We start from the raw sequence: 27,819 nt of genomic DNA, 5'->3' as shown, positions 1-27,819 counted from the left end.
ATGCCCCCCCCCACCTCTTTTCCCTTAACTTTCGCTCTCGGTGCTGATCAAATTTAAATGCATAAATTTTTAAAATATATGTTCACAGAATCTGGTGTCTAACCTTTTTTTTTTTAAATTACATTTTAAAAAATTACAGTTTGGCCTCCAAACTTTATTACACTTTGGACATCATTTAAGCTCCTTAACCCTCTATTTGCTGACCCATAAAATGGTTAATAATATTTCTCTCCTCTACCAATCTCAATCACAGATTGTTGGGAGAATCAGGTAAGATAATTTACCTGAAAGCAATCTGTAAACTATTATATCTGGCTTTGTCTACTTGGGGACAAGGCATTCATTCTACAAGAAACCTAGAAAACCACCAGGAATAAAGACAGAGAATAGCCCTGGACAAGTGTGTGAGTGGTTGGAGCGTCACCCTGTACACCAAAAGGTTGCAGGTTCCAACCTACTAACAGGTCAGGGCACCTACCTAGGTTGCGAGTTCAATCTCCAGCTGGGGCAAGTATGGGAGGCAACGGATCATTGTTTCTCTTCCCCCATCTCTCTCTAAATCAATAAAAAAAATATATCCTTGGGTGACAAATAAATAAATAAAGCCAGAGAATAGTGTGCAGACCTAAGACTGCTATCCCTGTTTAAAGACTGGCCTTTGGCTGGCATCTGGGAACCTGACTGATAAACAGTTCCCTACACTGACATGAAACTTTCCCTAAGTCACTGAGTGTGGCTTACTATGACTAAACTGTACAAACAATGTGATTTATGCTGAATACCCGTTTTTCTTCTGGAAGTCAGGATTTGGGTACATGCTAGTCAGTGACCAATCTCCAATAAAAATTTGGACACTCCCTGAAAGTCCCCTTATAATAACAGCACATCATTGCTGGAAGATTTAAGTGCATCCTGTGAATCTGCTGGGAAAGGACACTTGAAAGTCTGCACTTTGCTGCATGTGTCTTTCCTTTGCTGGTCTGTATAAGCTTTGTATTCCTTCACAGCAATAAATTTTAGCTTTGAACATGACTATATGCTAAATCCCTTGAGTTACTCCCATGAATCACCAAGCCTGGTAGTGGTGACAGGCCCCCATTTCCCAACACAATAAAGAAAATGTATTCACAGAATAAGTACTATGTCTGTCTGAAATGGGAATAGAGCTTGCAGTACAGAAACAGAAGTGGTCCTCCATGCCCAGTGTCATCAAAAAAAAAAGCAAAAAAATATTTCTGTTTACTTGCAGAATAAATGTTTCCATGCTATCCTGTCGCTTCAGTTATGCAAGCCCTCTAGTCGATTAGTTTTAGTGCAGATGCCTTCTGGCTAAGTGGGACTCTACAGCTGGACACATCAATGCTTCCTTTACCATCACCCACATTTTCCCAGATCCCTTACCTTCTAGATATACTACTGGACATTTTCCAACCCTGAATCCCCACCCCACCACATCCCCCCCACCATAATCTTGCTTTCTCAACTAAAGAGCCTTGCTATAGAAAAACAGAAACAGTGTATAGTGGCCTAATGAGCCACTCCTGTTGCTTCGTATATCTGTAATTTATCTCTTACTTATTATCCAGCATATGCCCCACATTTAGCCCTATCACTGTTACCAGACGATTTAAGGCTTCATCATTGTATCCTAAAACCTCTACAGCCACTCATATTGAAAATCAAACCAAGACCGGTTAAGACTACGAACTGTTCCCTAGAGTCTGCTTTCTCCCTTCCTTCCTTTTAATAAAAGAACTATAGGAGTGTACAGAGGCATATGGCTACCTAGCCAGAGACTACATTTCCCAGCTTCCCTTGCATCTAAGTGTGGGTCCATATTACCAAGTTCAAGTTGATGGAATGGAAGAGGAATTGGTATGTGTAACTTCTAGGCCATCCTGTTAAGTACAAACAGCTCTTCCTTCTTCTCCCATTACCCCCTTCCTGACAGCTGAGAAACATCAATAACTAATGTAGCGTCCATGGCCTCAAAAGAAAAGCTAGATGGAAGAGCTGTGCTAGAGGACCTACCAGTTTGGATCACTAGATGACTTCATGCAACTGCACTGTCTACCTGCCAAGACCTACCTACCTACCCTTTTTTTAAACTATTATATAAGAAAGAAATCATTTTATCTTATTTTACTGTATCTCGCAGTTTCTGTTACAAAGTTTAGTCGGTACCCTGATGGTTACATCCATCTGGGTTTGAGTCTCACTTCTTAGGCAAGTTGTTTCCCTATCTGAGATCAGAGCCCCTAGAAGATCACTTCCAACTCTGAGTTTATGAATAGCATACACTGCCATCTGATTTTTGTCAAACCAGACTTTTTATTAGCAGTCCAATGCACAGGGTAAACCATGGTGCTGTATTTCAGAAATATAAATTTACAGAGTAAGCTTCACATTTATAACCATGCACTTAAATATGAGATAGCCTTAGGATGCTTAACATAAACTTAAAACTTTTAAACACACATAAATTCACATAAACACACTTTATGGGAAAGAGTACAGCACAATAATTAAGTAGTTTTAAAAGCAGGGAAACCAAGGTACAAGTCCCAGTTCTGTCATTTATTAGCTGTATTGGTAAATACTACGACTATTAATATAAATAATACTTATTTCACATAATTGTAAGGGTTTAAAGGAGCTTAATATGTATGAAGCACGTAGCACAATGTCTGGCATGGTGTAAATATACAATAAAAGGTGGTTATTATTACCTTATTAATTGCATTTTTAAAAATTTAGTGCATAATTAAATGTAGTACTTACTAGGGTAGGGCTAACTATTCTTCAAAATAACCTAGTGATAAAAATAAGAAGCCTCAACAATTTGATTTTATAATTATCCTAAGGCACTGGAGAGATGTCTAAATGAAGATGTTCTAAAGGAAGCTAAAATGTGCGCCTGGATATACCTCTGCTGGAAAGTTAGGGACAGAGATATAATTTTGAAAATCAGCAGCAAGAGAACTGGCAGCTTCTACAATAAAATCTTTCTTTTCTTTCCTTTTTTCTCTCCACTTCTAAAACGACCTCCACATCAGTAGATTTTTATCTATTTTTAGGTTGAGAAAAACTCAGAGTTAGCGTTCTTGAGGACATGAAAAACTGAACAAAATATGCAGATAACCCTGTAGTGGCCCTTTTTTGCTAGTAGCTTGCTAATAAGTTTAACTTCCAAGTTATAAAAGAAATATAAGCAAAGTTTCAAAACCAACCCGCTGGTATTTTTATATATTTAATAATCAACCTGAAGGTCACTGTTTTGAAAGGTCTTTTAACTCACAAAATGCTTCTGAACTTATGAGAATCAAGAGGTTATCTGAAAGAAAGCAAACATCATTCAATCATCACATTAAAGTACGTTGAATTCTCAGACAGGAAAAGTTAAAATGTTTTATTTTTCAATTATCAGCCTAAAGTTAGGATGTTGTCTAAAATACAAAGATAGGTTTTAGAGGAGTCTTTGACCTATGGTTTATTCAGAGGCGGTTCACAAATAAGAGCTAAAATAAGTGAATTTAGAACCACAGTGGTGATTCTACAGGCAAATACAAAATTAACACCTAGAAATCGATGGTATTTTTATATACCAATAATGATCTCTCTGAAAGAGAAATTAAAAAAACAATCCCTTTACCACTGCAACAACAAAAAAATAAGCTACCTAGTAATAAACTTAACCAAGGAGGTAAAAGACCCGTACTCGGAAAACTATAGGACATTGAAAAAACAAATAGAGGAAGATACAAACAAGTAGAAGTACATTCTGTGTTCATGGACTGGAAGAATTAATGTCATAAAAATGCCCATACTACCTAAAGCAATCTATAGATTCAAAGCAATCCCTATTAAAATACCAACAGCAAAAAAATAATAATAAAATGAAATCCCAATGGCATATTTCACAGATCCAGAATACTCTAAAAATTTGTATGAAACCAAAAAAGACCCCAAATAGCTGCAGCAACCCTGAGAAAGAAGAACAAAGTTGGAGGGATCACAATACCAGATACCAAATTATACTACAAAGCTATTGTAATCAAAACAGCCTCGTACTGGCACAGGAACAGGCACATAGATCAATGGAATGGAATAGAGAACTCAGACATCGACCCAAGCTTTTATGCCCAGTTAATAGTTGACAAAGGAGGCAAGAGAATACACTGGAGTAAAGAGAAATGGTGCTGGGGAAAACTGGGCAGGTACATATAAAAAAATGAAACTAGACCATCAACTTATACCATACACAAGAATAAACTCAAAATGGATAAAAGATTTAATTGTAAGTGATAAAACCATAAAAATCTTAGAAGAAAGCAAAATCTTAGACATCTCACATAGCAGAATTTCCATAGATACATTTCTTAGGGCAAAAGAAACAAAGGAAAAAATAAACAAATGGGACTACATCAAACTAAAAATCTGCACAGCAAAAGAAACCATTGTCAAAATGCAAAGGGAACCCACTGTATGGGTGAACTTATTTAACAATGATACATCAGATAAAGGGTTAATTTCCAAAATATATAAAGAACTCATACAACTCCTATGCATTTTTAAAACAAAGTCAAAACAGTCTTTATTTTCCAAATAGGGTAAAGGCAGCATATCAGATACAGCATCTTCTGGTAGGTAAAAGAGTAACACTGAACAAGTCTTCAAGACTTCAAGAGCTCTAAGATCAACTTTTTGTTTTTTAAATATATATCTTTATTAATTTCAGAGAGAGGAAGCGAGAAGGAGAGAGAGATAGAAACATTAATGATGAGAGAGTCATTGATTGGCTGCCTCCTGCACGCCCCTGACTGGGGATTGATCCCGCAACCCGGGCATGTGCCCTGACCGGGAATCAAACCTCGGTCTCCTGGATCCTAGGCCAATGCTCAGTCGCTGAGCCACGCCCAGCTGGGCAAGATCAACTTGAAAGCCAAGCACCTGATGCCTAATTTTTTTCCATTTCATCGTTTTCCATTATTTGCTGTAATATTTTGGAAAATTCATTTACAAAGGCTCTTTGTTATTATGAAGGAGTAATCAGGCCAACTAATAAAGACCATTCCCAGTATAAAACAAAGCTATCCAGATTCATAGGTCTGCATGTTGAAGGAGGTAAGCAAGGTTAGACAATGGCTAAATATCAAAAAGAAAAGAATATACATACAATTAAAATTATCTAGTAATATGACTTTAATCTTGGAGCCCTGGAATAGTTAGTATATATCTAAAATATTTTAAGAAACACAGTCATCAAATTTGAGATTCCTCCCAAGAAAAGTTCTCTGCTTGAAAGGAGGAGACTGGGAAGCTTCTACAGCAAAACAGACAATACTGATAAATTTTCCTCAAGCTTTCTCTCAGTAACTACTGAGTATCATTAAATATCTTGCTAATTTGTAACTTATTAATAGTGTTACAAAATTTTTATAAATTCATCTAAACAAATGAGTACTTTTAGATCTGCTACATACTGCTTCTGTATTAAGGTATAGAGGCATGAACTGTACTCAAGTAAGTTGCCAGTTTCTCAGAAGTTCCTAGTTTCAAAGAGGTACATACCCAAGTAAAAATAATGATGAACAAAGAAAGACTCTAATGCATAGTTAAGCTACAGTGGAACATTAGTGTTTGTTTAGTATCTAGTTTCCAGTTCCAAAGTACTATAAATAAAATATGAGACACCAAACAAACCTACGTAATACCAACTGGTACTAGAAGACAACAGAGCTATCCCCCCCCCCCCCGCCCCGGCAAACAGTTATTTTATTGTGCATGTTATGTTTTCAGAACATTGAACAATCTTTGCTCTAAGCTTTTAAAATTAACATGTAAACATATTAATACATATTTAACTGAAGATTTTGGCAGGAAGAAAATGCAAAATTCCAAAGCATTTTGTATACACAAAAAAAAAAAACAAGAGTGAGGACAAAAAACAGTTAATTAAATTAAATGCCTATCTAATCTAGTAATTTCACATTGAATTTACAAAATATTTTAAGATGGTAGTTTGCTGTCTAGATAAGTGCAGAATTTAATTTAGTTCTTATCATAATTAGCAAGTTGGAAAAACTGAATTTAGTAAATGAATATAAAAAAAGTATTTCTAGTCCCTGACTTCTAAAACATTGTCTCTAATTCCAAAAATTTAACTCCTGAGGAATCCATTATATACTCTTAAGGAAAGCCAGACTACATAGTTGAGATACTACTTAAATTTCTTACTGCTATAAAGCCAGAGAAGAGATAGTGGTTGCCAGTAGTTAGCGGGGAGGAGAAGGGTCTGATTGCAGAGGGATAGCATGGAGGAATTCTTTGGGGCACTGGAATTGTTCAGCATGAGTGGTAGTGGCTGTAATAATCTAGCCATGTGTTAGAACGGAAAATAAATACAAGTATACGCATGTTCTTAGCAGTTATTCACAATAGCGAAAAAGTGTAAACAGCTCAAATGACAATCAGTGAGTAAATGTATAAACTGTGGTATATACATACAATGAAATATTACTCAGCCATAAAACAGAATGAAATAGAGAAACATGCTACAAAGTGGGTGAATCTTGAAAGCAGTATGCTAAGTAAAAGAAGCCAGACACTAAAGGTCATATATAATTCTATTTATATGAAATATCTAAAACAGATAAATCCACAGAGACAGAATACAGATTGGTGGTTGCCAGGGACTGAGAGGGAAGGGAAGGAGAAGGACTTTGAAGTCATGGAAATGTTTTGGAACTAGTTATAAATAGATAAGATAGAGGTAGTGGTTGTGTAACACTATGAATGTACTAAATGCCACTGAATTATTCACTTTAAAGTGGTTAATTTTATGTCATATGCATTTCACCTCAATAAATTATACACATATAGGCATACATACATTATATGAAACTTCATACATAAGCAACATGGTAATAATGATGGTGGTGGTGGTGGTGGTGATACAGTTGTAATGATATGTGCTTTTTAAAAACTAGGAAGGGCATAGCATATGCCCTTAACATAATTAACATTTAAGGAATATGCAGAACACCTGGAAAGGTTAAACATATTCATAAAAATAGACATCCCTCTGTAAAAATACAGTCACAGAATAAAAGGAAAAACAGATTCTCATTTTGACTGTCAAGTCTTGTTTGAATGACAAAGCTTAAAAACAATTTCAGTAAACCTTTGAAATCAGTTACTGACATTTGGCTTTGACAGTTGTGCCAAGATATCAAACTTACCAAGAAAGTAAAAACATGGCCTCATCTACAAAGCCCTGAAACTGCTGTTGTTGGCAGGGAGGAACAACTTAGAAAAGAGCAACCTTTAATGGATAACTAGCTGCTTCCCAATTGCCAGAGTTAAGCTATACATCACGAGGATCACAGGACATTAAAGGTCAGAATTCATGGCTTTATTAACTCAGCAACTGGCATCTTCCGCGTGTCATTTACTGTGCCAGCCAGAGTACCCAAAAAAAGGTTAACTCAGGCTCTAAAGGTCAAAACTTCATAGCTCAAATTTAAGCCTGTGAAGTTAATGGAATTCTGACAATTGGTACAACCAATTTGGAAAATAATGTGGCAAAATCTAATAAAGCTAAAGATATACATATAGCTTATAAATTCAATCCAAGGTACATATTCAACAGAAATGTGTATGTATCTTCCAAAAAAACTTGTACAAAAAAGTTTATAGCAGCATTATTCACTGCAAGCTTAAACTATAAATGATCCAAATATCCATCAACATAACATCCTGGGTAAATAAACTGTGGCCTACTCACACAATGGAATACTATACTGCAGAAGTTCTCAATCAGGGATGATTCTGTCCCCCAGGAGACATTTGGCAATGTCTGGATACGGTTAGGTTGTCACAACTGAAGGGATGCTACTGGCATCTAGTGGGTAGAGGTAAGGATTCTGGTAAACATCCTTCAATGCACAGGAGAGCCCCCCATAACAAAGAATTATCCCATCCAAAATGTCAAAGGGCGAAGTTTGAGAAATCCTGATTTACATAAATGAGAATGAACTAGACCACATAGACCACACAGATTATATGGATAAATTCAAACCTAAAGTTGAGCAAAGAAAGAAGCCAAAAAAGAATGCGTATCTATAATTCCACCTATATAAAGCTGAGAGTCAGGCAAAAATTAATCCCTGGTGTTAGAAGTCAGGGTAGCGGGGGTCATGAGGGACATGAGCAATGTTCTGTTTCTTGAGCTGAGTACTAATTATTTGGCACGTTGTGTAAATCTGTTGAACTGAATAGTAAAAATGTGTGTATATTTTTCTTAAGTGTGTTACTCTTCAATAAATAGTTTATTTTTTAAAAACTCAGAACAAAAGGGAATTTTACTGTGTATAAATTTTAAAAATAAAAAAATTAAATGTTTTTCTACTGCAAATCAGTTTTCACTGGTAAATATTCCTCTGAAAAATTTCTCCCTCAGAGCCTGATAATTCCAAGCCCTAGCTCTGCCACTTACCAGTTATGTAGATCTTTAGCAAGTTATATTTTTCATATTTATATTTTTTAAATAATTATAGAAACAACAGATTTACCACCAAGGGAATATAAACAACAAGTATAAAATGTGAGAAACCCTCTTACCAATCTTTCTCCACTCTCAACACATGTACAAATAAACATGTTAATAGAGTTAACATGAATACATTTATAAAAGCATGATCATATTGTATACTATGCTGCAACTTTTTTTTTGGTTTGTTAATCCTCACCGAAGGATATTTTTTCCATTGATTTTTAGAGAAAGTGGAACAGAGGTAGCAAGGGAGGAAGAGGGGAGAGAGAGAAACATGGACATGAGAGACACATCAACTGGTTGCCTTCGACCTCACCCCAAGGGGGGCGGGATCGAACCTACAACCAGGTAGGTGCCCTTGACTGGAAATTGAACTCAAGACCCCCGTCAGTGTGCAGGCCAATGCTCTAATCACTGCACCACACTGGCCAGGGCTACTGTCCAACTTTTTAAACTTAATGTATGTGGAAACCTCTCTCAGGAAACAGAGTTACCATATTCTATTTAATAGCTACACAGTATTCCAATGTATATACAGGTTTGTACCTTTAACTGAAATAATGTAACAAAACCAAATTTTACCACAGGCTAATTGATAGACACAAAAGTTAAGTTCCTAGGCATCTCATCAACATTATAATGAAAGACACTGGATGAAATGACATTATTCAAGGACCTGCTGTACAATAATTTATTAAATCAATCTCCTAATTATGGATGCAGGAACAACTTAAATCAGAAGCTACAAATAATACTTCAATGAATATCAGAATATGGTTATATGATTACCTTTACACAACTGATGTTCTCCAAAATAGTTGACCCATATACACTCATTAAATCATAAAATAGGGTTTGCTTCACCACTATCTGCCATAAGATATTATTCTTTTGCATGTCAAACTGACAGCTTAGTAAATTAAAGACATGAAATTATCTTTACTTGTATTTTTTAATTATTGAGATTAAACATCATTCAAAATGTTTAAAGGCCATTTAAATATGTATTCTGTGAATGTTCTACCACTTGTGGAGAAAAGTATTTAATGACATTTTTATCTTCTTCATATGCAAAACTGAACTAACTTGTTACTGAGGTCAAATGAGAAAAATAGAAGAGTACAATCAGCGATGAGTAGTAACTAGGGCTGTACATCAAAATCATGTAGGAGAGCTTTAAAAAAAATAATTACCCAAAAACCTATCCTAAAAGATAGAGAATTAATTTCAGGAAGGGCAACCTAAAGGATTTTTAAAGAGGTCCACAGTTGATTCTGATGCACACACCAGCTTGAGAACCACTGGTAAATCATAAAATAAAGGCCATCCTCTTTCTCACATATTACCAAGTATTTGTCCTCTTTTTAGATATATGCAGAACTTCTGCCACTAGATTCTAAATTTCTTGGGGTTGAAGATTCTACTACAAGCAGTCTTCTATTGTTTTTCACCCCCTAGACTGCTTAGACTAGCTGAATAAAAATATTTTCAGTTTTTAAGTGCAGCTAAGGCCCAGTCCAAAGCAAATATTCTTATGTACTATGCATATTATGTGTAGGGCATTATGCTTTGGCTATTAAAATAAAATCTTGATTTCTCTTTCTACATCTCAAAAACAGATATAATCTTATTCAAAAATATGATGGAAGGCATTTACTACTCTTCCTTGGGAAATGCCCTCTGAACTAGAATGCATCGGTACAAGAGAGATATAGGTTGACATTCTAATTAAGCAAAATAATCAAAAGATAACATCTCAACAAATGAATAAATTAGACATTCATTTGGAAAAAAATAAGTTCAACCCTATCTCACTCCAGACAAAAATTAATTCAAAATGAGTCATAGACCTAAAATGAAAAGCTCGAAAACTATAAAATCTCTGGAAAAAAACCCAGGAAAAATCTTGATCTTATCATGTCAAAAATTTTTTACAGCACACACACACACACACACACACACACACACACACACACCTGTAAAATTTAAAAAATAAACTAGACTTCATCAAATTTAAGACTTCTGATCTTTGAAAGAGACCAGTAAAAAATAGAGGCAAACCGGAGACTAGAGAAAATTAGTAATACGTTATCTAACAAAGAACTTTTATCCAAAATATATAAAAAGCCCTGGCCAGTGTGGATCTGTTGATTAGAGCATTGTCCTATACACCAAAAGGTGGTGGGTTCAATTCCCAATCCAGGCACATACTCAGGTTTTGTGGGTTTGATCCCCATTCTGGGCGCATGCAGGAGGCAACTGGTTCATGTTTCTCTCTCACATCAATGTTCCTCTTTCTCACCCCACCCTCTCTCCCTGCTTCCTCTCTCTAAAACAAAACAAAAGAAAATACACACACATATATATATGAAGTCTTGCAACTCACAGTAAGAAGTAATCCAATTTTTAAATGGTAAAATATTTGGACACATTACAAAAGAAAATATATGAATAGCCAATAAGCACAAAACTATGCTCAACAGCACTAGGCATGAGGGAAAGGCAAATTAAACTACAATGAAATGTCACTATACACCCACTACAATTGCTAAAATTAAAAAGACTGATACCAAGTGTTGATGATAACTGGAATTACCATACATCGCCAGTGAGAAAGTATAATGGTGTAAACACTCTGGAAACCAGTTTAGTAAAACATACACTTGCTTACAGCCCAGCAATTCCACTTAAGTATCTTATCCAACAGAAATAAAAACATACTGATACAAGGACTTATACATGAATATTCATAACAGCTTTATACACAATAGACCCCCCCCCAGTGGAAATAATACAAGTATTTATTAACTGGTGTAAGGATAAACAAATTTTAGTATATCAATATAATGGAATACTGGTCTTCCATAAAAAGCAATCAGCTACTGAAACAATCAAATCATGGAGGAATCTCAAAAACATTCTGCTAAGGAAAACAAACATTTACATTAAATTTTAGAATAGGTAAAATTAATCTATAGTGACAAAAAGCAGATCAGAAATTGTCTGGGGGTCAAGGGAAGTGGGGGTTGGTTACTGACTACAAACGAGATACAAGAGATCTTTTGGAGTGATATAAAGTTCTACATCTTGATTGTAGTGGTCATTACACAAGTGCACACATTTGTCAGAACTTACAGAACTATACTGTTTTAAAATGAATCCAGGATTTGTATTAATCGGGTTTGGTAAGACACAGACATGGATATGACTGTCATGAAGGAAGGAGTTTATATTCACAGTTCCCTAGAAACAGGAGGCAAGCCACATCACACTATGCCACAAGAAGAATCAGAATGGGTCAGGAGTTAGAGGAAATGAGAAAAAAATGTATCAATAAAGTGTGGTTTTCGCAAGGTAGGGTAAGCAAGTTAAGCAGGTTTAGGATTGGCTAGTTTGAATAATTCCAGTAGTCTCTACAGTATAGGAACTGCCCCCCTTAGCTGGTACCTGGCCCCGGGGTGATTAGAGCAGGACAGTAGTTGCCCAGGAGTATAAGATGCTCAATAAAGGAGGTAGGTCAGGGGTAGACTCTGGATTGGTTGGTTTGCACATGATGGGCATGCTCCTGCAAAGAGAGTCCATCCTTTGCTATCTCCAGTCATTTGCTGGGAAGGAAAGTGTCTCCAAGATTAAGAAGGCCCCAAACATCAAAACACCAAAAAATATAAGGCATGATTAATACATATAGACTTAAAAGGGTGCATTTAACTGAATATACTGTATTTAAATAAAGCTAATTTAGAGAGAAAAAATAATCTTAAGAATAAATACAACATCAAAGTGCTAATTCACTAAAAATGTTGTCAGCACCAAAAACATTTACTTAGTTTAAGAAAAAGAACCAAAAACAATCCTAACTTTCCATAATGGAAGCATGACTTAAATCTGGAATTACTTTAGAATATGGATTTTATCAATTAAATAAGTCAAAAGTGGCCCTAGCCAGCTTTGCTCAGTGGTTAGAGCATCAGCCCACGGACTGAAGGGTCTCGGGTTCCATCCCAGTGAAGGGCATGTATCTCAATTACAGACTCGATGCCCAGCCCAGTTGGGGTGCCTTCAGGATGCAACCAGTGTGTCTCTCTCACATCGATGTTTCTCTCTCCCCCCCCTTCCACTCTCTCTGAAAAGCAATGAAAAAAATATCCTCCAGGAAGGATAAAAATAAACAAATTCAAAAGTGGCTGTAGTAGGGGGTTAGGAGATGGGTGAAAGGGGAGAAGGGATTAAGATGTACAAATTGCCAGTTATAAAAACAGCCATGGTGATGTAAGGTAAGCAGAGGGAATATCATCAATAATATTATAACTGTGTATGGTGTCATATGAATACTAGACTTATCAGAGTGATCACTTCATATGTCACATAAATGTCTAATCACTATGTAGTACACCTGAAACTAATATAATATTGTATGTCAACTGTAATTTAAAAAAAAAATTTTTTTTTTTAAGTAGCTGTAGAGACATGATTAAGCAGGGTTTTTTTCTGGTTGGTTGTTTTTCTAAGATGTATAGTATCATCACTGGGCCCTATCTTTCCTCTTCATTTTACTTTATTGTCCAGTGATTCTCAACCTGGAGTTGCATATCAGAATCTGATAAAAATTTGTCTAAAGGAGGGCCAGACATCAGAATTTTTTAAAGCTTCCTTGATGGTTTTAATGCACAGCTAGAGTTGAGAATCACTTCCCTAGTGTATATCAAATTTAACTGGATCATTTGAATACAAGATATCTTAATGCCAGCATACCATGGCAAAATATAGAAAACATATTATAATGGAAAACAACTGATAGAGTATTGTATGACTGTGTGTACTTTCTCCACATTTTTAAGGCACTCTGGCTCCCATAAATCCAATATGAAGGTAAAACAAAACAAAATGAGAAAACTATAGGTCGTAGAATTAGAGACTAAAGTTCTACTTCTTAAAAAAATACAAAAGTAAATATAACTCAAACCATAAATGATAAGCTCTCAATCTAAAAAAAAATTATTTTCTGTTTAAATCATTACCACAGCCACTTAACCGATCTATACCTCCAGAAACAATAACTTTGCCTTCTACTCTGCAGCCTCCACACTACAGCCCAGAAATTATATCATTCCAGTTCCTATTAACATTTTTATATACATCTCCTAGTCACACATGCAAGAGTTTCTCTATCAGAATACATAAAATGGACTATATATTAGTCAGGATAGGCTGGATATGCTATGGAGATGGAGAAGAGGGAGAAGAAGAGAGGGGGAGGGGAGGGGAGAGGAGGGGAGCAAACCAAAGCAACTCAAAGAAACCTTAAACTTCATTTGACAGTATTATAGCTGGTAATAATATTGATAGTGTTATTTTGAAACTAATATATATGTTGTAAAATTAACCAATTAAGTATTATAGCAATATTGTTAGGAAACAGGATTTTCGGCATAAAGGACGAATATATAAAATCAAAAAGTTAAATAAAAACACTACAAACTTTAATTTGAATTGAAAACATTATTAGCATTTATTTTTTAAAAGAAGGTAAGTCAGTCATATACCTTAGTTTTGTCCTCTGAAATGACCTAGAAACAATGACAACCTCTGGCAATGAAGACCTCTAGGATACAGAGAGGTCACTAAATAACATTCCTACCAAAAGGAACTGTGATCATTAGGGAAAAATGTCTGATTCCAAGCATGAATCAGAATATGCCTGGAATAGCATATTGTCATGCCAGAAACACTACTGATGTCAAAAAAAACCAGGAACCGATCTGAAAGGGCTCCCACTGGCTAAAGGTGGTTCACCAAAAACTGTAATGGCTGAAACAGACTAAATCAAATATTAAGAAAACAACAAAAACAACAAACATCAAACAAAAACACCTGTGAAGGTTGCTATACCACCAAACCATTACTTTGAATATTGGTAAACAAAACATTTATACTTGCTTTCCTAAACAGACTAATTTCAGAAGAAATGATAAATAACAAATCCTTTTCCAACCCCTAAAGAAATAATACAGTGGTTGAGTACTAACTAGAAAGTGGTAGAGCCCAGCAATCTACATTTTTACTGGCCATCCAGGTGATTAATCATCATCATCAATAGATGCTAAAACCATTAGGTGAAAGATTGATGGACAACTTTAAACTGGAGGGATCAAGTTGATACCACTTGAACCCACTGATCAATCTTAGCACCACTAAAAGTGGGACAACCAGAGAATATGTGCTTCCTGGTAAAAGGCAGTAAGAAGTATATAGCACACCTATGAAGTAGTCCTAGGAAATACCACCACATCATGACACACCACACAAACCTGGACCTGTATCCAATCAAGTCTCTATATCTAACTCCCAATTTCAAGAAAATAAGATGGAGGGAGGAACAAGATAAAGGACATAGTGAGGAAGAAATCAGATCCAAACTCAAAATATGGAACATTATACAGACCCGTGAATATGTGAACCTTATTAGGATACTACTTCAAACTTCCAACTCTAAAAAGACATTTCTGAGACAATCATGGAGAACTAAATATGAACTGAGTGTTAAATATTAAGGAGTCAATGTTCATTCTTAGAGATAAGAGTAATCTTCAAAGATTCATATTCAAGTATTCACAGTGAAATGACAGGATGTTTACAATTTGCTTTAAAATACTCCAACAACAGAAATGATAGTATTAATCTTTAAAATAAGCTGAGGGGGCCTTGGCTGGTGTGGCTCAGTGGTTAGGGCGTCAGTATGCACGTCAACCCAGGGACCAAAGGGTCTTGGGTTCAATTCCCAGTCAAGGGCACATACCTAGGTTACAGGTTCAATCCCCGGCCCAGGTTGGGGTGCATGCAGGAGGCAGCCAATTGATGTGTCTCTCTCACATCAATGTTTCTCCTCCCCCCTTCCACTCTCTAAACAATCAATGGAAAAAATATCCTCGGGTGAGGATTAACAACAACAACAAACACCACAGTGAATTAATAACAAAAAACAATCTGTTAATTTTATTTTAAGCAAATCTTGGTTAAAAGCATTTTAAAATAAACAGGGTGGTAATTTTCACATGACATACGGACTGGAAATTTTGTTGATTAAATCCAAAGTCAATTAAATAGAGGTCCACAAAATCAAGGGTTTACTGTACTCAAAGAAGCTGCAAAATAATTGAAAAAGCAGTTGCCTCTAAGATCAGGATGGTCTTACTATAAGAAAATTCCTACTACAGTGCTATTGGGCTGGGGGCAAAAAACTCAATGTTAAATTTAGAGTCAGATTGTCACAAGCGATGAGCTTGCCTAGCTAGTCAGTCAGGTGTTCCAAGGGCACTGGAGCCTTTTATATCATAGCTGGTATATTAACCTGGGGATTTACTGTCTAATGTTTAACCTATATTCAGGTATGTCTTTGGTAAATTTTTAAAATATTTAAATTACTCACAAATAACTTATACTACATTTCTGTATCCTATAAAGGTATAGAATATGTTTTATATTGTAAAGTAAGTAGGAATTCATCAAAATTAATACAAAAATACAAAATCCCTGTTTGTGGAAGTCATATCACACCTCCATTTTATTCACCTTCTAATAAACTTCACAATATAGTTTCTGGATATAAATGTAAATCTTTAAAAATTAAATAACAGACCACAACAGGGTGGGAAGAAAACAGGCCCCAAAACTGCAAAGAGCCTGCCAGTTGCATCCTACAAATGAGATCATAACTGTATAAACTAAAATGGCTCATCCCATATGCTCTTTCAACCAACCAACTGTGCCACTCAAACCATTAGTATTTGACTAGGAAGAACTGAGAAGTATATGACAGTGGTAAACGACCTCTGAGGTAACTTGGAATAAAATGTTGTATCAAGGGATACTCTATGTTGAGCAGTGTAAGTACAAGGAAGCAAGTCCCTAGAGCTCTGGCTGTGTCCCCAAAGAGATGGGTTAAGTTGGAATTCCAGTTCCCCATAAGGTCTACTTAACAATCTTATAGTGTCTAAGGACCCAGAATGTTCAAATGGAAAAAGAACCCCATGGTACTCCAAAATCTCTTGTATTCTGAAATAAACTCCCACTGCCAAAAAGAGTACTTCAGTTCACTTATTCATTCTTTTATCCATTCAGGAAATACTGAATATGTCAGGGAAGATATCTGTGTGTATACACACATGCAAACACAAATTCTGAATGTGGTAAGTGGTAGGAAGGGAAAGTATAAGGAATACAAATGGAGGATCTAACCTATTTCTGGAAAATCAGACCATCCTTGCCATCTTTAAAAAATAAAAGTGAAATTTTCCTTTAAATTGGTAAACACTGATATCAAATAAAAACCTGCTTAAATTACTCAGTAAGTGAATACTTACTTACTTTAGGCAAATAACCCAAAACAGAAACACCTTTGTTAAATGAATTAAAATGTTGTCAATTCAGTGGCTATTTTTATTCATCCGTTCACGCATCAAGTATTTATTGAATGCCTTCTGTGAACCAAGCACCAGGAATACAGCCCTGAACAAGTCAGACAAAGATTGTGCCCTGATGGAACTTACAATCTAGTGAAGGATAGAGATTCATAAACAAGCAACTACAACCCAAGAAAATAACTGTCATGATGGGGAAATACAGGGAAACCTTGAGTTCTACTGGGACTTTAAAGAAAGATGTGATGTAGCTGTATTATTCCAAGTAGTGTGCAAACACATGACTCAGGTTATTCTCAAGAAATGTCAGACTGATTGAGAATCCACAGCTAGAGGAAAAATTAGAAGACTAAAAAGGATAAACTGAGGGGTAAGGGGGTTTGAGAAGGAATTCTAACATTTGAGTGTCTCCCATGCCATTTAATCCTCAAAACAACTCTAGCCCTGGCCAGTGTGGCTCAGTTGGTTAGAGCATTGTCCTCTTCACTGAAGTGTTGCAGGATCAATTCCCAGTCAGGGCGCATACCCAGGTGGCAGGTTCAATTCCAGGTCAGAGCCTGTACAGGAGGCAACTGATCAATGTTTCTCTCTCACATCAATGTTTCTCCCCCACCCCCACCCCAAATAAATGAAAACATATCCTCAGGTGAAAATTAAACAACAACAAACCTCTAAGACGGGACTATATCTCTAGCATCCACTCCCCCACTCAGACATGCCACAAATACCCAACCTTAAATGACAACATGACACTGCTTCCCAAGGCTATATACATATAGAAACTATTGGAGCAAGGATCTAAACTCTGGTCCATCACACTAAGTTACAACTCTAGAAGAAAATGACACATCAAGTTGAGGAGTTTGGACTATGTTAAAAACAAAGGCTTTGGAACTCAAACGTCAATTCACATCTTAAGTTCATCACTTACTGTGTGACCTGAAGCAAGGTTCTTAACTTCTCTGTGCCTCCACTACCTCCTTTATAAAGCTATTGTGAAAATTAAATGAATCAACATGTGTAAAACACTTAAAATAGTGCCTCGCACAAAGTAAAACCATATTAAGCAAAAAGGAGTCAATGGAGATTTCTGAGTGATTTGATCAGAATTATGGTTTAGGAAAATCAATTAGTAGAACGATGTAGAGGGGAACCAAGAAGCGAGAAAGTTATGGCATATTTTTATGAAAAGCATTAAAGGCCTAAATGAGATAATAGTGAAAAATGGAAAAGGCCTAAGTTATTGCAGAATTTGAACTAACAGGATTTAACAAACGACCAAAGGTGACAATCAGAGAGTGGAGTAAAAGATGATTCTCTGATTTTTCAACTTGGTAAACTAAGAATATGGTGGTGCCAAGAACAGGAACAGAGGACCATGTGAGAATGGATTAGTGCTCCTTTAAATAAAGAAGGTTCTGTGCTACATTTTATCTAGGGAGGTTTTTTAAAACAAGTGTTTCCTAAAAGATAATTTAAACTCATCAGATTTAAGACAATAATTATTATATTAGTAAGATATGAGGTCCAACTTTTATAAACTGACTACTGAAGCTGTATTTTTCACTAACCTATTTTCTTTCAATAAACATGGTTCTAAAACATTTAATAGCACCACTTAGAAATAAAAAAGCAAGTCAAATTAACAATAAAATATAACATTTGCATTTCTTACTGCAAAATTAGACCCTAGAAATAAATACTGATAACACAGATCATTGACATGTATTTATAATTATCAACTTTCCACTTTAGTAATATATGATTATGCAGGATTCTCTGTAAAGAATATTATAACGATTATTGCCAATATAAGATTAAAAGGTACAATTTATGGAGGGGCAGTATTTAAAAAAAAAATAAAAAACTCTTGTGAATGTAGCAAATCTTTACAAAAATCACACTGAAAAAACAAAACTTCTGAAATATGATTCTTACAGATATTGACAATATTAAGAAGCTAGCTTTTAAGAACTTCAGAAGCTCAGGGGATCAGTTGGGGTAAAAAGGGGACATCTGTAATATTTTCAACAATAAAGATAAAGAAACCTAAAAAATAATTAAAAAGAACTTCAGATGCTCAAAATATGAGATAAAATCGGAATACTGAAAGTGAAAAAATAACTCAGCACTACAAATTGTTTCCCCTATAGAAATAGAATGCTTTAGCCCTAGCCGGTTTGGCTCAGTGGTTAGAGCGTCGACCTGAGGACTGAAGGGTCTCTGGTTCGATTCTGGGATTCTGACCAAGGGCACGTTATCTAGGTTGCAAGTTCACTCCCCAGCCCCTGGGGTCGGGGCACGTTTGTCCCTCGATATGTCCCTCTCACATCTATGTTTCTCTCTCTCTCTCTCTCCCTTCCACCTTCTCTGAAAAGCAATGGGAAAAAATATCCTTAGGTAAGGATTAAAGAAAGAAAGAATTAGTATGCTTTAGGAGTGAAGCCATTTCCTTACCTCTCATTTACTCTACATATCTATCTCACTTTTCCCCCTCAAACATGCCTCCTCAAAAAACAAACAAAAAAAATTAACATCACCAATTATCTCCAACTTGACAAGTCCAACAGACACTTTTCTGTTTCTCATCTCAAAGGAACTGTCAGCAATCAGCATACAAAACAGTTCACCATTCCATCATTTTTGAAACAGTTCCCTTTCTGAGCTTTCCTAATGCCACACACCCTGGTTCTCCCCCTCTCTTTTGGCCATTCCTTCTATGTAGACTTTCCTCTACCATATCTGTGCATTTTCTTTTTTTTTTTAATCGTCACCCGAGGATATCTTTTCCACTGCTTTTCAGAGGGAGCGGAAGGGCGAGAGAAAGAGAGAGAGAAACAACAATGTGAGAGAGGTTCACTGATTGGTTGCCTCCTACACGTGCCCGGACCAGGGCTGGTGACTGAGCCTGCAAACGAGGTACGTGCCCTTGGCAGGAATGAAACCCAGGGCCCTTCAGTCCACAGGATTGACGCTCCAATCACTGAGCCAAACAAACCGGCTAGGGCTGTACATTTTCTATTTCTCAGGGTAAAGCCCCATTCTTTCCAGTTCTCTGTCCATACCCTCTTCTGTATCTCATCCATTCCCTTAGTTTTAATATTGACAGTAAGTTCCAATTAATATCCCCAGTCCCACACTCTACTGTGAACTCAATTTACTTTATATCTGTCAACTGGACATCTCTAAGTGGGCATCTCACTGGCAATTAAAACTAGACCAAATGTCCAAAATAGAACTTTTGATTCTCTCCCTCTGCCCCCAAAATAATTTCATATAGTCATTCTATAGATGTTTACTAAGCATATACTCAGGCATTATGCTGTATGCTGGCACAATATGAGCTTAGGGGAGACAGACAAGTTGTAAAAAGGGCTATGAAGAATATAAAAACAGTGTGTTCTGATAGGAAACAGGGAAGAAGGCTGCTACTTTTAATAGGGCATTTTCAATATTATATTCTCCCTCAGAAAATGGTGTCCACCTAACTGCTCCAACCAGAAACCTAGGTATCTGTTCCCCACAAACAATCCATTTGATGGCTCTACAAGATTCTTACTCCAAAATACAACTTTGAAGTTGAATGGAGTTCTCAAGCAAAGAAGAGAGATGTGGACAAGTAATGAGAACTGAGATAAATGTCACAGAAGGAAATGCAATAAGCTATGAAAGAGCTCACAGTGCAGAAGTCTTCCTGGAGGAAAGATAATTAGGATAAGTGAAGATGATCACAATAAAAAGCTAAATGAAAAGGTACAGAAGACTATACCAAGAACAGAGAACAGCACAGCATGGCATGTCCCAGAATCTAAAACAAGTCCAAGGTAATAAAATCATAGGAAAGGGAAAGGGGAATTAAGGCCAAAAGGAAGCGAGAGATGTTATCAAAGACTAATGAGTTGACGTCATAAGGGCACATAAGTTAATCTGAAAAGGCTTCCAGTGGCCAAATAAGGGACAGTTTGACTATAATGGATTAATACATTAAAATCCAGGAACTCATGGTGATAATAAAATGATCGTTAAAATGAAAACCTTCACTGAACAACTCATTATAAACTATTATGAAAAAATGATAAAGGAAAACAATCACACTTTTATGATGCCTCTTCTGTGATAAAGAGTAACCAAATAGGTAGTAAGAGAAAAGTTCTTCTAGGAAATAAATACAGAAAGAATTAAAGATTCGGGATATCACCATGTCACAACCCCTAACAAGATACTGAATTCAGGCAATGATCAACAAAAGATGATACGATCATTAGTGAAAGGAGAACTGTATAATGAAGAAGGGTGAAATCACTAATCAATCTTAGCATCACTACAAGCGGGACAGCCAGACATTAAGTAACTCTGATGGACAGAAAGTATGAAACAACACCTATGGAGTATTTTTACTAAAAAAAACAAAACTGAACCTGAATCTAATAAAGTTTTCAACTACCAGTCTGCAGGAAACAGAGAACAGGTTACAACAGTGGGTCTCAAACTTGAGAATGAAAATCACTTGGAGAGAACTTATTAAAGCAGTTTGCTGGGAACCAGTGAATTAAAGGAAACTATAAGGAAGCAAACAGCCAATAGAGAATGTGGGAAATTTTACGGGATAAATAATCCAGTTTCAACAACAAATCATACTTAAAGGGGCCAGGGGCCTGTTACAGAGTAATAATTATTTAAGCAACATGACTGCAACTGCAATATGCAGACTCTTAAGATTCTGATTCAAACAAACCAACTATAAAGACATTTTGAGACAATCAAGAAAATTTGAATATAGACTAAGAATAGATATTTAAAAATTCTGTTAATTCTGTAAAGTATAATAGAATAATGTCAATGTTTTAAAAAAAACACAAAAAACAAACTTTTTTTTACAGTCAAGACTACAGACTTTGCAAAAGCCACATACCACCATACAGGACCACTTTTAAGGAGTTTGAGCCTAAAATGAATAATTTTACACATAAGCATGAGATCATCACAGTAACAACTTCTGGTTCCTGAAAGCCATGAAGTAATCACTGCATTACTTAATATAACTTATCTCTCTGAATTCTTAAAATAACTGAAATGAAGATATTAAATTCTACATACCACTTTGCCTGCTGATCATGATCAGAATTTGCACTTTTTTAAGGATAAAGTATTGAGAACAGTTTGGAGATAGGCAAGAGCGATGGCAAAAGACCAATTAAGTTGTTGCAACAGGTTAAGAATCCCTGCTACAGACAACATGAGCAAATGTTCACGTGTTAGGAATAAAACAAAAATACTGAAACTGTTTTTTGAAAACATGAATTATGTCCTACAGACGTTTAACAATGAAACAACCTTTTTCACCAAATTAAACTTTTTTTCAAGAATTTTACTTTTAAAGCAATCATCTCACATGTACTACAGTTAATGGGTTTACACTTAATTTTTACTTCCACTGGAAAGCAGCCTGATGGGGAAAACATAAAGCAGTATCTTCTAAAATGCACCTTCTTTCCCAAATTCTTTAAGGGACAAAAACAAACTATTGTTTTAATTCTATAAATGACTGAAATAATATCCTCCTGTGATATCCTTCACACTCATCTCCAGCTCAAGAAATATAGATAAAACAAGCTCACAGAAATCTACACAGTAAGGATATCAAGAGTGAAGACTGAAGGGAATGGTGTAACCATAAAAGACAATACTGTATGAAAAGGCTCCTAAGGCTTATCGAAAGTCTCTCCTATCAGGGTCCTATTGCACCTTATCACCACTGGGCCTTGTACTATATTACTTACTCTAGGAACTGACTCTTAGAGACTGAGCTATAAGTTAGTTGCCAATGGTTAATTATGTCCAAGCCTGATTTAACAACTTAAGCTGACTAAAACAACACCAAAAAAAGATTCTAGAAAGGAAAGCATGGTATACTGGAATGAACACTAAATTTTAGTCTACTCAAAAACCTGAGTTACATTAAAAAGATGCTGAACATCATGTTATTTGAAAATGAAATCAAAACCACAGCAAGATATCACTACACCCTCTAGAATAGCTATAATCAAAAAAGACTCAAAAATTGATAATACAGTAAAATTTGTTAAGATTTTTTTACTATGCAAAAAAAACTTACTTGCAAAGTGGACTAACAATATCAGGTATTGAAGAGGATGTGGAGCAACTGTAACCTTCATATGTTACTGGTGAAAAGACAAAATGATACAACTTTGGAAAAGTTTGGCCTTTTTTTTTTAATCCTCACCCAAGGATATGTTTATTGATTTGAGAGGGGGAGGGGGGAGAGGGAGGGGAAGGGAGACATTGATGTGAGAAACACCAATTGGTTGCCTCCTGTACTCCACCCGGCCAGAAACTGAACCCATAACCATTTTGGTGTAACTAAACAATGCTCTAACCAACTGAGCCACCCAGCAGGGACCAGGCAATTTTTTTTTCAAGTTAAGCATATGCCCTGGCTGGCATGCCTCAGTGCTTAGAGTGGCAGCCTGTGCACCTATGAGTCTCGGGTTCAATTCCTGGTCAAGGACACATACCTGGGTTGCAGGACCCAATCCAGTCCAGGCATGAGGCAGTCACTTGATGTGTGTCTCTCACATCAATGTTTCTCTCTCCCCCCTTTTCCTTCCCCCTTTCCACTCTCTGAAAATCAGTGGAAAAAATATTGAGTGAGGATTTAAAAATAATAATAATAACAATAATAAAGTATATGACCCAGCAATCCCGCTCCTAGGTATCCACCCATGAGAACTGAAAACATATGTCCACATAAAGATTTGTACACAAATGTTCATTACAACCTAAATCTGGAAACCAAAATATCTGCCAACTGGTAAATAAAAAAATTGTGATACACCCATACAATGGAATACTACTCAGCAATAAAATGCAAGGAACTACTGATAAATGCAACAACATGGATGAAATAAAAAATCATCACTCTGTATTAAAATAAGCCAGACATGCCACTGGCCAGTTTGGCTCAGTGGTTAGAGCATTGGCCCTCAGACCAAAGGGTGGATTCCTGGTCAAGAGCAGGTACCTGGGTTGTGGGTTAGCTCCCACCCAATTGGGGTGTGCGGGGGAGGAAACCAACCACTGTGTGTCTCTCACACCAATGTCTGTTCCTCTCTCCCTCCCTTCCATTCTCTCTCAAAATCAATGGAAAGAAATAGCCTCGGGTGAGGATTAAAAAATAAATAATCCAGACATAAGAGACTATTGTCAGTATGATTACATTCATATGAAATTCTAGAAAATTCTAGAAATTCTAGAAAAATCAAAACTTCTGTCATTAGACAAAAAGCAGATCAGTGATTGCCCTAGGTGAGGAGTAAGACCTGCAAAAGGGCAAGACAGAACTTTTTGGGTGAAGCAAGTGTTCCAAAACTTCATTGGGGTGGTGGGTACATAACTGTATACATATAACAAGTCATAATGTACTTGAAATGGCTCCGTTTTATTGTATGTAAATAGCTCAATGAAGGTGTTTTAAAAAAAGATGTGGGTTAATTAGATCTGCAGGTGACTAGCTGTGACATTAACCAGTTTTCATTTTCTCACATGTACACTAATACACATTTTATTTTTAAAGCAATCACTTCTTTATTGTACTGCAGTTATTGGGCTTACTTATAATTCTTACTTCCACTAGAAAAAGGATCATGTAGTTATCTATACTGCTACTTTTCCTATCTCACAAGGTTGTTGTGAAATACCACAGGAGATAACCACTGAGAAAGTGCTTTGGCAACTCTATAGCAGTATTACACAACTATATAGTTGACTTCACATTTCTGAAAAATAGATACGAAAATGTTTTTTCACAGGAATGACTTGAGACCCTTGGAAACCTGAGTACCCTAAAGTTAGTCTTTGCCCAGAAATAGAAAGCCTGCCTATACAATGGTCATCTTTCTAATATCTTTCCTAAATTACCTTTCTACTGACTCTTGATTTACTGGCTGGCTCAATGCAGTATTATCTAGACTGCACTTTCATTTTTCAAAAAGAAAACACTCAAGAAATGCTTAAAGCCGTTAGACGAGCATGGCAAGACATTTATTTCCCAGTGGAAAAGACCAAAACCTAGAAAACTGTCTTTGATTGAGCACTTTTCCAAGATGTTCACAACCGACATTTTTCTTCCTCTAAAGTCAGTTAAATTTCCTTCCATTTACTACTTCAATTCCACATGTATTACCAAATATTTACTAATGTGACCTCCATTAGTAAGAGTGGGTGAATAATTTTAACACCAAAATTTTTTAAACCAATGTAGCCATTTCACACTTTCACCTGTTATAAAATTTAACAGATTCTCATTTTTTCCTACCACTGCACAACTGGGTTCTCCGCTATCCTATCAGGTATGAGTGATATCTGACATTTAGCCTAGCTATATATACAAGTTTCCACACCGCAACAAGTATGAAGGCTGTTTTGAAAGTCTCCTTCAAATGCAGTTTGGCGACTAAATTTTACCTTGAATTCAGGTTTATAATACATTAAGTCTGACCATTTTTAGAAGTTTTTCTACCGGCAATAGGTTTTGCAACCCAAAATTAAGAAAGCCTGCGGTGTCACAAAATAGTTTGCTACCGTTTTCCATTTTTAAAGACTCCTGCTAGTAACAGTTCTAAGAGGATGATTCCAGGATCCATTCTACCGCCATGCTTCATTTGATTCGATCCCGCTTCAGCCTGGTCGGTAGCAACCATCTCTCTTAGGTTTCACCTTTTTCCTTCGATAACATTAAGGCCGCTCAGTCCAGTAACCGAACACCTTCAATTTTAGTTTCCAAGAAACCTGCAAAAAACGGCATCTGGCCCACTCGCTCCTTCAGCCTTCCCTACACCCGGACGGTTGGCCCAAACGTGCAGCTCTCCCCACACCACCGACCAAGTTGGAAAGGAGCACCCAGAGGGCGACTGGTCACGGGGAGGAGGGGAGAACTCCGCCTGGAGGACGGCGGCTGAGGTCCAATCCAGCCCGCGCCCAACTCTCCTTGCCGCCAGAAAAGCGCGAGGGCCCTACGCTCAGGCCGCCGTGCTCGGTGCGGGCAGGCAGAGCTGCGCGTGGCTGCCCAGCGGGACGTAAACAAACCTACCGGGAGAGGAGGGGAGGGCGACCCCGAGTGGGGGTGGGGGAGAGATGAGCTCGCTCCGACCCTCCAGCGCAGGCCCACAGCAGCCTGGCCCCTCCGGCCGCGGCCCGGGTCCCGCTCCCACCGCTCGCTACCGCGCGGGCGTGGACACCAAGGGCCCCAGCCCGTCTGGAATCCCGAGCCACAAGGCCATCGGTTCCGCGCCCCCCGCCCCGCAGCGCCCTACCTGAACACGCAATCCGGGTCGCGAGCGTCCCGACCGGGCGCGCCGGACCCGTTCCTCTTGCTGAAGAGCTTCTGGAACAGCGTAGGGGCCATACTGGCCACGGCCAGGCCGGGGTCGCTCCTCAGGGCGCTTGCTAGGGCGCCGCTCTCAGAGCTGCCCTGCCACCCCCATGGGCGCCTCAGTCATATGACAGAAATTAGTCACTTCAAACGGCCACGGCGCGCCGGGCGGAGCGTGAGGCAAGGCCGGCGTTGATTGGCTGGCAGTGAGCCCCGTCACGTGGCGGCGCGCGGAGCAGGGGGTAAGGTGGGGGCGTGGGGCGGAGCTGGCGCCCATAGGGCGGCGAGTGGATTTCCCTCACGTGGCAGCTCACGGGGCGGGGTGTGCGCGGAAGCCCGGGAGCGGAGGGGGAAGGCGGAACTGGGAGGGATGCGGCGGGCGGGGAAGGGGGCCGGGGCGGGTGAAGCGGAGGCCGGGAGGCGTGGGGAGCCGAGGGGAGGAGGAGTGAGAGAGGGCTGGGAAAGCCGAGCGGGAACGCGCGCGGGTCGGGTTCTTCCGCGACTCTGTCAGTTGCTATCTGAGGCTACGGCGGGCGCGCGGGGACGACGCCCGGGACTTCGGAGTGCAGCAGCCTTTGGCTCCCCTCACGTTCGACAAAGGAAGATGCTTAGAGCACCGCGAACAGGCAGCCCTCCCTCGCCGGCCTCATCTCAGGCTCCGCGGCTTCGCACCTCCATCCGGCGCCTGGCGGAGTCCGTGGCCCGCGGAGCAGTACCCGCGGGACCGCGGCGGAGGCTGGACTTTGAGCCGGCGGCCACAGGTGCGCCCGCGCCGGGTCGTGGGAAGCGTGGACTCAGAGCTTGACAGCGCGGCGCTGGCCCATGGATGGAGGACCCTGCCGTGACACCCGCCAACGCCATGACTGCCCCCGAGGTCGCCTCGGCAGCTCTCCTCCAGTTTGCGACTCGAACCCTGACACCGGGAAATTGTCCCTCGGAAGAGCTAGTGATCGGAGGCCGAGGATTTAGACTCAATCTCAATGTCTCGGTGTGAGGAATTGTGGAATTGTAAACAAATGGGTTTGGTAGGATGAAAACTTCTTAAATGACCTTACAGTCTTATTAAACCCAGGAAGCCAAAATTTATCAAGGTTTGGATCAAACTGGTCTTACAAATTTTCATCACCCCCACACATTCACCCACTCCCACTCCAGGATGACGAATTTTGTACTATGGGATGCAGTTCTCTGGCAAATACGATGTCAGGAAATAATGACTGGTACGTGGCTGGAAGGCTAGGTAAAAATACTTTCTTGAGATTTACATTTCACTAGGCATACAAATCAAGTTGTCTTTTAAGTGGCTACCAAATCCTACTGATTTGCAGCTACAGCATAAGCCATAAAATAAGTAGGTCTTATATAGGAAAAAGGAAAGTAATCAGCAGAATGTACAGGGTAGGGCAAAAGTAGGTTTACAGTTCATATGGAAAATACAATAATTAATAAATAATACA

General features: G+C 38.0%; 1 protein-coding gene across 2 annotated transcripts in view; it reads right to left on the bottom strand.

The window, feature by feature from the left end:
- FNIP1 (folliculin interacting protein 1) overlaps window positions 1-26,505 on the bottom strand; it is a 124,053-nt gene extending 97,548 nt beyond the window's left edge. Inside the window, exon 1 of one of the 2 annotated variants that reach the window (XM_081134089.1) lies at window positions 26,304-26,505. In XM_081134089.1, the coding sequence (XP_080990215.1) occupies window positions 26,304-26,395 (92 nt within the window). In that variant the 5' untranslated portion in view covers window positions 26,396-26,505. The remainder of the gene's footprint in view (window positions 1-26,303) is intronic. The other variant, XM_081134090.1, reaches the window with a different exon arrangement.
- Window positions 26,506-27,819: the final 1,314 nt, after the last annotated feature.

This window comes from Miniopterus schreibersii (assembly GCF_964146895.1).
Source record: "Miniopterus schreibersii genome assembly, chromosome: 4".
In the NCBI taxonomy this organism is placed as follows: Eukaryota; Metazoa; Chordata; class Mammalia; order Chiroptera; family Miniopteridae; genus Miniopterus; species Miniopterus schreibersii.
Note: the sequence above shows the minus strand (reverse complement) of the source record. Positions and strands in the feature narration are given on the sequence as shown.